Below are 10884 nucleotides of genomic sequence, written 5' to 3' on the forward strand. Positions count from 1 at the left end.
TGTCAGTGTACACAAAATATTAGTTTATCAAGAATCATAAGGTACAACCAGGGGCGGATTCCTATTACCGCTGCTACCAGCGCGCTGGTTGCGCAGCTTTGGTTAGCTTGTGCGTGCACCTCACAACAGGTTGTTGCCTTTGGGCATGTGCAGGAAGCAAAATCTCATGGGGGGATGCACGCACAAGAGATTTCTGCATTTTGTTTGCTTCCGCGCATGCAAAGAGGCAAAAATCACCAAAATCTCATCTGTGTGTGAGTGGAATGCACATGCGAGAGAAATTTCTGTGATTTTTTTGCTTCCGCATATGCAGTGAGGCAAAAAATGGGCAAAATCTCATTCCTGTGTGAGGGGATGTACGTGTGAGAGAAATTTCAGTGATTCTTTTGCTTCTGCGCATGTAGTGAGGCAAAAAATTGCCAAAATCTCATTAATGTGTGAGGGGATATATGTGTGAGAGAAATTTCAGTAATTTCTTTTGGTTCTGCACATGCGCAGAGGCAAAAATTGCCAAAATCTCATTTGTGTGTGAGGGGAATGTACATGCAAGAGAAATGTCGGTGATTTTTTTGCTTCTGCGCATGCAGTGAGGCAAAAAATCAGCAAAATCTCATTCCTGTGTGAGGGGATGCACGTGTGAGAGAAATTTCAGTGATTTTTTTGCTTCTGCGCATGCGCAGAGGCAAAAAATCACTGAAATGTCACACGTCAGTCCGTCCCCTCACGAGATTTGCTTCCTGCGCATGCACAGAAACAAAAACACACTGGGACACACACACACACACGTACATATGCAAGATAACCAAAGCTTGCACTCACAGCACAGCGATCACTACTGGTGCGTCCTTTACAATACCAGTAGCAACCCGCTACTAGGTACAAATAGTCCGGGTACAAATAAGCAATCCAATTATATTAGGAACGTCTGCTCTGACAGGATAGTGCAGGGTTCCCCAAACTTGGCAACTTTAAGATTTGTGGACTTCAACTCCCAGAATTTTTCAGCCAGTTACCAAGTTCAAAGACCTCTGGGATAAGGGGTGGTGGGTAGCCTCCTGAAAAAAAGGCACCTTTGGGATAACCATGACCTGGATGACTGAGGATCTCTATAGACTTTTCACTAAATGGACGATTGTAAGTTGAGAACTATCTTCATCATCTACACATCACCTGTCTGCTCCCCATGGTTCCTCCATGGACACACCTGGTCCCACCGCAATGCTTCTTGCTGTCACTCAGCCTACATAAAGAACCTAACTTCTTTCATTTTGGGGCATCAGCGCCACCTAGCGCTTCTGGGAGTTGAAGTCCACATATTTAAAGTCGGAGAGGTTAAGAAACGCTACTATAGAATGCAAGAGTTGATTTAAAAATATTACAGCACCTACTGTAATGTAGTTCAAAATGCAGAATAACGTAGATCACAAATGTTAAAATAGTAAGAAGATAAAGAGTCTAAGAAAAGGTGAAAATTGTAACAGCATGAATGAACCCAATATTAAAAGACCTGGAAAAATAAAATATGTTTTGCTTCAACCTGCAAAGAAAGCAGCCCTTCAGGGTAGGAAAATGCGGGTGGCTTTATGTTTTGCATAACAACATTGTGGAAGAAGGGATAGAAAAGGTGGATAGAGGTCCCTTCCAACTCTGTTAATCTGAGTCCGAAAGCTTGGAATACTAAACCTCTGGTCCCAGTGACCGACCCAGATTGGATCTACAACATTATCCTGAGACTTTCTATATTTGCGTTCACTTCATTTGCCAATCTGTATAGTCTGGAGCAGTGTTTGCCAACTTTGGCCACTGGAAGATATTTGGACTTCAACTCCCAGAATTCCCCAGCCAGCGAATGCTGGCTGGGGAATTCTGGGAGTTGAAGTCCAGATACCTTCAAGTGGCCAAGGTTGGCAAACACTGGTGTGGAGGACAGAAGGGAAAGGGGGGACATGATCGAAACATTTAAATATGTTGAAGGGTTAAATAAGGTTCAGGAGGGAAGTGTTTTTAATAGGAAGGTGAACCCAAGAACAAGGGGGCACAATCTGAGGTTAGTTGGGGAAAAGATCAGAAGCAACATGAGAAAATATTATTTTACCGAAAGAGTAGTAGATGCTTGAAACAAACTTCCAGCAGACATGTTTGGTAAATCCACAGTAACTGAATTTAAACATGCCTGGGATAAACATATATCCATCCTAAGATAAAATACAGAAAATAATATAAGGGCAGACTAGATGGACCATGAGGGTTTTTTCTGCCGTCAATCTCCTATATTTATATGTTTCTACGCTGCATGGTTTCTCTTTATCACATCTTATACTTAACAACATCAAAGGCACATTATTTTGAAATTCTCCCCCCTCTTTGCATTTTCCTCTCCCCCCACTCTTAATAATTCATTGTTCCCTTTCCTCTTCCTGAGGCCATATCAGCATTATTTCACATCTGGATTCTCTCTAGGTCGTGGGGTAGGAAGAGTGCAAAGCGTTTCTTTTGATCTATGTGAACTCGCATTGCCAATCCCACAGGAAGCATGAAAGTTCTATTTCAAGGACCAGAAAAGGTTTTGAGCAGCAGTTTTGGGTTTTTTCTAATGGATGGCGAGTAACAGTTTTGCGCTGCAAATGGGACGTCAGGGAAATGTCATGCTCAGAATGGTTTGACAGACACAATGGCTACACACACTGCTGTGGAAGAAAAAGTGGTTTCCTTGGCACGATCTTGTAATAGGTGAACAGATACGGCACCTGTCCGCCTTCTTTCTATACTCACTGGGACAATATTTTTTTCAAGTGCACTAGAGTAGTGTTTTTCAACCAGTGTGCCGTGGCACGCTAGTGTGCCGCGAGACATGGTCAGGTGTGCCGCGAAGAAGGAAGCACAGGTTCCAATCTTGCAAAGAGAGAGAGAGAGAAAGAGAGAGAGAAAGAGTGTGAGAGAGAAAGCAAGAGAGAGAAAGAAAAGAGAGAAAGAGAGAAAGCAAGAGTGAGAGAGAAAGAAGGCAGGAGAGAGAAAGAGAGAAAGAAATCAAGAGAGAGAGAGAAAAGGAGAGGAAGGGAGAGAGAGAGAGAAATGAGCAAAAAGGGGAGGAAAAAAGAGAAATGAGAAAATGATTGAGACAGAGAATGAGAGGAAAGAGAGAGAAACAAGAGAGAGAGAGAAGTGACTCTTGATTTAAAGCATATGATAAAAAGCACCCAAAGAATAAGAGAAAACCCCCCAGCCCTCACCTGTTTTTGGAAATGGTTCAAGAGTGTGTATACACACACACACACACACACAAAAGGGTGGGGAGGAGACAGGGATGGAAAATGAGAGGAGAGTGTCTTAGGGTGTCATTTTGGTTGGTGGTGTGCCCCAGGATTTTGTAAATGTAAAAAATGTGCCGCGGCTCAAAAAAGGTTGAAAATCACTGATCTAGTCCAACCCCACGCTCAAGCAGGAGTCCCTACCCCACTTCAGATAGATGGCAGGCCAATTTTCTCTTGAAGGCCTCAAATGTTGGCACTCTCATGACCGCCACAGGCCAGATGTTCCAATGGTTGATTGCTCTCACTGTTAGAAAGTTATTTCCAAGTTGAATATCTCCTTGGTCAGTTTCCATCCTTTTGTAGCAAGAATCCCAGCGACCGATTAGGTCCCACAGAGTTGGCCTTCCCCAGCTCCCATCGACTAAACAATGTCGTCTGGTGGGACCCACTTCTCTGTGGTGGCCCCAGCCCTCTGGAATCAGCTCCCCCCCAGAGATTAGGACTCGCCTTTCGTAAGTCATTAAAAACTCATCCCTGCCGCCAGGCATGGGGAAATTAACACCCCTCCACCCCCAATTGTCAAGGTGGGTGTATGGTTTGATTTGATTGTGTGATTATTTTATCATAAATTGTATTTTTAAAAATTGGATTTGTACACTATGTTGTTGTGAGCCGCCCCGAGTCTTCGGAGAGGGGCGGCATACAAATCTAATAAATTATTATTAATTATTATTATCCATTGTTCCTTGTCTGGCCTTCTGCTGCCTTGGAAAACAGCCTGACCCCCCTTCTTTCTGTGGTAGTACTGTACTTTCCTAGTCCTTCTATTAATGCAGTTTAGGATTGCATTGGCATTTTTGACTACTGCTGTGCACAGTTGGCTCATGTTTAGCTGGTTGTCTACTAAAACTCCAAGATCTCTCTCGCAGTCACTGCTCTTGAGTGTGGTTAGAGTAGTCCTCAAGTTGCCCTCATCACCTCGAGGCTTGACTACTGTAACGCTCTCTACATGGGGCTACCTTTGAAAAGTGTTCGGAAACTTCAGATCATGCAGAATGCAGCTGCGAGAGCAATCATGGACTTCCCTAAATATGCCCATGTCACACCAACACTCCGCAGTCTGCATTGGTTGCCGATCAGTTTCCGGTCACAATTCAAAGTGTTGGTCGTCACCTATAAAGCCCTTCATGGCACCGGACCAGATTATCTCAGGGACTACCTTCTGCTGCATGAATCCCAGTGACCAGTTAGGTTCCACAGAGTGGGCCTTCTCCGGGTCCCGTCAACTAAACAATGCCGCTTGGCGGGACCCAGGGGAAGAGCCTTCTCTGTGGTGGCCCCGGCCCTCTGGAACCAACTCCCCCCAGAGATTAGAATTGCCCCCGCCCTCCTTGCCTTTCGTAAGCTGCTTAAAACCCACCTCTGCTGCCAGGCATGGGGAAATTGAGATACTCTTTCCCCCTAGGCCTTTACAATTCTATGCATGGTATGTCTGAATGTATGTTTGGTTTTTATATTAATGGGTTTTTAATCGTTTTTAGTATTAGATTTATTTATTTATTTATTTATTTATTTATTTATTTATTACTTAGATTTGTATGCCGCCCCTCTCCGAAGACTCGGGGCGGCTCACAACTATTGTACACTGTTTTATTGTTGCTGTTAGCCGCCCCGAGTCTCCGGAGAGGGGCAGCATACAAATCCAATAAATAAATAAATAAATAAACAAACAAACAAACAAACTTGTTACCTCCGAGGTCTCTTCCAACTCTTGTTATTCTGGTGGTAGTGCAACACAAACAAAGGGCACGAACTAAAGCAGGGGTGTCAAACTCAAGGCCTGGGGGCCAGATCCAGCCCACAGTGAAGGACCAGCATGAGTCTTCGGAGAGGGGCGGCATACAAATCCAAATAATAAATAAATAAATAAATAAATGCGATGCCTCTGCCAGCAAAAACAGACCTCCGGAGGGTTGCACGCGGGCCCTCTCAAGCTCCGTTTTGGCTGGCAGAGGGTTGCAGGATGCTGCCACATCCCAAAACTTAGCACAGGAGCCCGTTTTCTCTTTCAGAGCGCTGGGGTCACCATAGGTGCCCTTGACGCAAGTGACATTGAGTTGCCTCCGGCCACTCCGAAGTCAAACCCAACCCTGATGGTTTTTTTTAGCTTGTTTATATATTGCTTTTTATATATATAATTTTTAAATAGATTTTTATAATAATAGTAAAACATCTACACAATACATAACAATGTGCTCAATGCTCAAGGTGCCCACCACCAAACAACATTCATACCGAGTCTGCGGAGAGGGGCGGCATCCAAATCCAATAAATAAAACAAAATAAATACCCCTCCTCCAAAATGGGGGCATATTTTCTATATGCCATTTTAACTTAAGAGCAGTATATCTATTTACATATTATTATTATTATTATTATTATTATTATTATTATTATTATTATTATTATTATTAGATTTGTATGCCGCCCCTCTCCGTAGACTCGGAGTATACTGTATAGTAATTCTAATTTATTCTTTATACCTTTGTCTCAAATTCTACCTATCCTCTTACCTTGTCCCATCGTCCCATCAGTTCCCGCAAATTAATTTTGTTGGCCGAAACATGGTGGATCATATTCAGTTTGAGATTATGGATAAAAGGATGAATTCGGCCAACGAAACCCAACCCTGATGTTGGCCCTCAATGAAATTGAGTTTGACACCCCTGAACCAAAGGAAAAGAATTCTAGTGGAGTGTGATTCAAACTTGGCAACTTTAGGAGGCATCGAATGAATTCCTGAATTTTTTTTAAAAAAATATTATTATTATTATTATTATTATTATTATTATTATTATTATTATTATTATTATTATTATTATTATTATTATTTAGATTTGTATGCCGCCCCTCTCCGTAGACTCGGGGTGGCATACAAATACCCAGCCATAATGGAGAATTCAGGAATAGAAGTCGACACCTCTTTCAAGTTTATTTATTTATTTTATTTATTTATTTTGTCCAATACACCAGTGTTTCCCAACCTTTTTTGAGCCGCGGCACATTATTCATATTTTCAAAATCCTGGGGAACATTGAAAGGGGGGGGGGCGGGCTAAAGAAAAGTTTGGACAAAAAAACCCTCTCTCTTCCTCCCTTTCGCTCTATTTCTCCCTCTTTCTCTCTTTTCCTTCCTTCCCTTCTTTCTCTCTCTCCATCCGTCTTTCTTTCTTCCTCTCTTTTTTGCTCTCTTTCTCTCTCCCTCCTTCCCTTCCTCTGTCTTTCTCTCTCCCTTGCTCTCTCTCTCTGTCTCTCTTGCTATCTCTTTCTTGCTTTTTTCTCTCTCTCTTTCACTGTCTTGCTATATGTCTCTTTCTTTCTCTTTGCCTCTCTTGCTATCTCTCTTTCCTTCTCTTTCTCTCTCTCTCTGCCTCTCTTGCTAAGTCTCTCTTTTTCTCTTGCTATGTCTCTCTTTCTTTTTCTCTCTCTCTGCCTCTCTTGCTATGTCTCTCTCTCTTTCTCTCTCTCTTTCTCTGCCTCTCTTGCTGTCTCTCTTTCTTGCTATGTCTCTCTTTCTCTCTCTCTCTGCCTCTCTTATATGTCTCTCTTTCTTTCTTTCTCTCTCTCTCTCAATTGACCGCCACGTCAGGGCTCCCGCTTGCAGTCAGCTGAGAGAGAGAGAGAGCGCTCCCTCTCGCCGCCGCCTGGAGCTCCCTCTCGCCGCAGCCATCTCCCTGCGACTGCCTGCGGCCGCTGCAGCCCCCCCTCCCACCGGGCCACAAAGGACATTTGCCGCCGACGCCAGTGAAGCTTCAGCTGGGCGGGGCGCTGCCGGTACTTCCCTCCTGGGGCTCCCGCTCGCAGCTGTCCCCCAGCTTCTGCTCGATGCCGCGGTTTTCGGCGCTGTGCTGCTGTGCCCCAAAGAAGGAAGGCGGGAAAAAGGCGAGAAGAATGGAGCTCTCCTCCTTCCTGCCTTCCGTCTTTGGGGCCCAGCAGGACAGCGCCGAAAACCGTGGCATCGAGCAGGAGCCAGGGGACAGCTGCGAGCGGGAGCTCAGTGCAAGGAGCCGCTGACTGCGGGCCCCAATTTGCCCGGGGCCCGGTAGCGCGCTCCCTGTAGTACCCGTCTATCGGCGGCCCTGGCTTTGCGCCATGAAGAGAAAACGGCAGCAGGGAAAAGTCGGCCGTTTTCTCTTCATGGCGCAAAGCCACACAGTCCCGGACTCTCGGATTCCTCGCCCCAAGGCAGGAGGCGGTGGCGGAGAAGAGTGGGCGGATCGGGAAGGCAATGGGGCAGGACGGAGAAGCCAGGGGCGCGTTTGGCCGGAGGCACCGTGGGGAGCAGGGGCAGGGTGGTGCGGCAGTAGGAGTAAAGGGAGCCGCGGCTGCCCCTGCCTCCCCACGGTGCCTCCGGCCAAACGCGCCCCTGGCTTCTCCGCCCTGCCCCATTGCCCGCCCGATCCGCCCACTCTCCTCCGCCGCCTCTCGCCGCGGCACACCTGACAGTGTCTCGCGGCACACCAGTGTGCCGCGGCACACCGGTTGGGAAACGCTGGACTAGATTACCCACAAGGTCCCTTCAAACTCTAGCAATCTGTAAATCTATATTTCATTTCCTCAAGCGGGGAATATCATCCTAACAGTTCCAATGCAAGCACATGTCCAGCCACATCTGTTTAATGCAGTGAACATCAGCCCAGCTTCTCTCCCCTGGCTCTGCTTTAGAAACATAGAAGCCTGATGGCAGAAAAAGACCTCATGGTCCATGTAGTCTGCCCTTATACTATTTTCTGTATTTTATCTTAGGATGGATCTATGTTTATCCCAGGCATGTTTAAATTCAGTTACTGTGGATTTACCAACCACGTCTGCTGGAAGTTTGTTCCAAGCATCTACTACTCTGTCAGTGAAATAATATTTTCTCACGTTGCTTTTGATCTTTCCCCCAACTAACTTCAAATTGTGTCCCCTTGTTCTTGTGTTCACTTTCCTATTAAAAACACTTCTCTCCTGGACCTTATTTAACCCTTTAGCATATTTAAATGTTTCAATCATGTCCCCCCTTTCCCTTCTGTCCTCCAGACTATACAGATTGAGTTCATTAAGTCTTTCCTGATACGTTTTATGCTTAAGACCTTCCACCATTCTTGTAGCCCGTCTTTGGACCCGTTCAATTTTGTCAATATCTTTTTGTAGGTGAGGTCTCCAGAACTGAACACAGTACTCCAACTGTGGTCTCACCAGCGCTCTACACAACGGGATCACAATCTCCCTCTTCCTGCTTGTTATACCTCTAGCTATGCAGCCAAGCATCCTACTTGCTTTTCCTACCGCCCGACCACACTGCTCACCCATTTTGAGAAATCTGGCAACCGTTTGCTTTTGCTTTTTCAAAAGTCCAATTGTTCGCATACTCCCCTTTCAGCTGTGAGGCTGTGGACGCTACATCAAGCTGCCTTTTTTAAACAAACCTGAATTGGGAGGGAGGGGCCTTCCTCAGCCACCTTCCAGATTGCAAATTTCTCTTCCTAACACCATTCTCTTGATCTAATATTCCCAGCGAACAGACGGCAAACGCAGGTTCTTCTCAGTCTTGTTTTTTTCCCAATCAATCTGAAATGTAACTAACTTTGACGGAAACGTCTTCAAAGATATCCGCACCAGAACTTGACAATGAACACCAGGCCTCAGGGCCCATCATCAAGAGCACTTAAAGTTGCCAAAATTAAATAATGGTTAATTAAACACATCAGGATGGTTTGAAATTGATGGGATTTCACAGCACTGATAGGATTTCAGTGGAGAATATGAAACATCTTAGATTAGGACCTTTAACAGTTTTCTGAGGTTTGAGTGAGCTTGCGAGATTTTGGCCCTAAGGGTCTCCAGAGATTCCCAGTCGTCCAGAGTGACTGGTTTTTTTCTTTGAAGACGTTTTGCTCCTCATCCAAGAAGCTTCTTCAGGATGAGAAGCACAACCCCTTCAAACAAAAACAAAGAAGTCCAATTGCTTCCTGAAAAAAAAAAAGCACCTTGGGTTGGTGCTGTGTATTTGAGCCTGGTTACAAGCGGTGTGCCACAAGGGTCTGTTCTGGGTCCTATTCTTTTTAATATATTTGTGAGTGACATAGGGGAGGGTTTGGTAGGGAAGGTGGGCCTATTTGCCGATGACTCTAAAGTGTGCAATAGGGTTGATATTCCTGGAGGCGTCTGTAATATGGCAAATGATTTAGCTTTACTAGATAAGTGGTCAAAGCAACGGAAACTGCAGTTTAATGTTTCCAAATGTAAAATAATGCAATTGGGGAAAAGGAATCCTCAACCTGAGTATTGCATTGGCAGTTCTGTGATAGCAAAAACTTCAGAAGAGAAGGATTTAGGGGTAGTGATTTCTGACAGTCTCAAAATGGGTGAACAGTGCAGTCAGGCAGTAGGGAAAGCAAGTAGAATGCTTGGCTGCATAGAAGGGAGAGGGGGGGACATGATTGAAACATTTAAATATGTTGAAGGGTTAAACAAGGTTCAGGAGGGAAGTGTTTTTAATAGGAAAGTGAACACAAGAACAAGGGGACACAATCTGAGGTTAGTTGGGGAAAAGATTAGAAGTAAGGTAAGAAAATATTATTTTACTGAAATAGTAGTGTGAATCTCTAGTTTACTTTGACTGCAACGTTACGTATTGAGGAAGGTTTCTGATGAAGAGGTATAAATATAATCTTTTTTTTTCACCAAAGGATGATGATTTACGAGCATCCACCAAGAGCTGCTTAGTTCCTCTACCCCTTTAAATTAAATTAAGCATTCGTCATTTTGATTTGTTGCCTTACAGGTCTACATGAAAACAAAAGAAGAGGCCATCCTCTATGCTTCTTTGATGATCCAGCCGAACAGCGCAGTATGTCGAGACCTCCTGTTCGACCAGCCGAAGGAGCACCTCTATGTCATGACTCAGTCAATGGTGAGAATACATGAGGACCTGCTGATGGAGATGAGGAAAAACATCATGCGATGATTAGAGAGCTTGTTCTGTTCTGTTCTGTTTTGTTTTGTTCCATTCTATACAAGTTATGCTTAATCAGTAGAGTAAAAGAACCAAGTAGCATCATTTTTACGTGAAAGGATCGCCCTTTGCTTGCAGTGCCGCTGCGGCGTCCTTTTTCGTAAAAAAAACAATGTTTATTTTTACGTGAAGACCTCCCTTTGAACGAGCTGGGGAATCCCTCCCACGAAGAGATTCTGGGGGCGGAGCTTTGACATCACGGGCAGGTTGCTAAGGACGCCAAGGTGATCACTTATTTATTTATTTTTTATTTATTACTTAGATTTGTATGCCGCCCCTCTCCGAAGTCTCGGGGCGGCTCACAACACGTGGAAACAAATCATAAATAATCTAAATTTAAAATTTTAAAGATTTAAAAAGACCCCATATACTAACAGACATATAGACACAAGCATACCATATATAAATTAAACATGCCCAGGGGAAGATGTTTCAGTTCCCCCATGCCTGACGGCAAAGGTGGGTTTTAAGGAGTTTACGGAAGGCAGGAAGAGTAGGGGCACTTCCTGGATTCCATGGAATTCTGGGAATTGAAGTCCACAGGTTGTTAAAGGAGGCATAGTTTTCCAGGCCT

At 44.6% G+C, this 10884-nt stretch overlaps 1 protein-coding gene across 1 annotated transcript in view; it reads left to right on the forward strand.

Moving 5' to 3' along the window:
* Positions 1-10884, forward strand: part of PLXNB1 (plexin B1) — a 160377-nt gene that overhangs the window by 40789 nt on the left and 108704 nt on the right. Inside the window, exon 3 of the mRNA XM_070738026.1 lies at positions 10080-10208. Coding sequence (XP_070594127.1) covers positions 10080-10208 — 129 coding nt within the window. The remainder of the gene's footprint in view (positions 1-10079; positions 10209-10884) is intronic.

The sequence above is a fragment of the Erythrolamprus reginae genome, chromosome 2, assembly GCF_031021105.1.
Source record: "Erythrolamprus reginae isolate rEryReg1 chromosome 2, rEryReg1.hap1, whole genome shotgun sequence".
Lineage (NCBI taxonomy): Eukaryota > Metazoa > Chordata > Lepidosauria > Squamata > Dipsadidae > Erythrolamprus > Erythrolamprus reginae.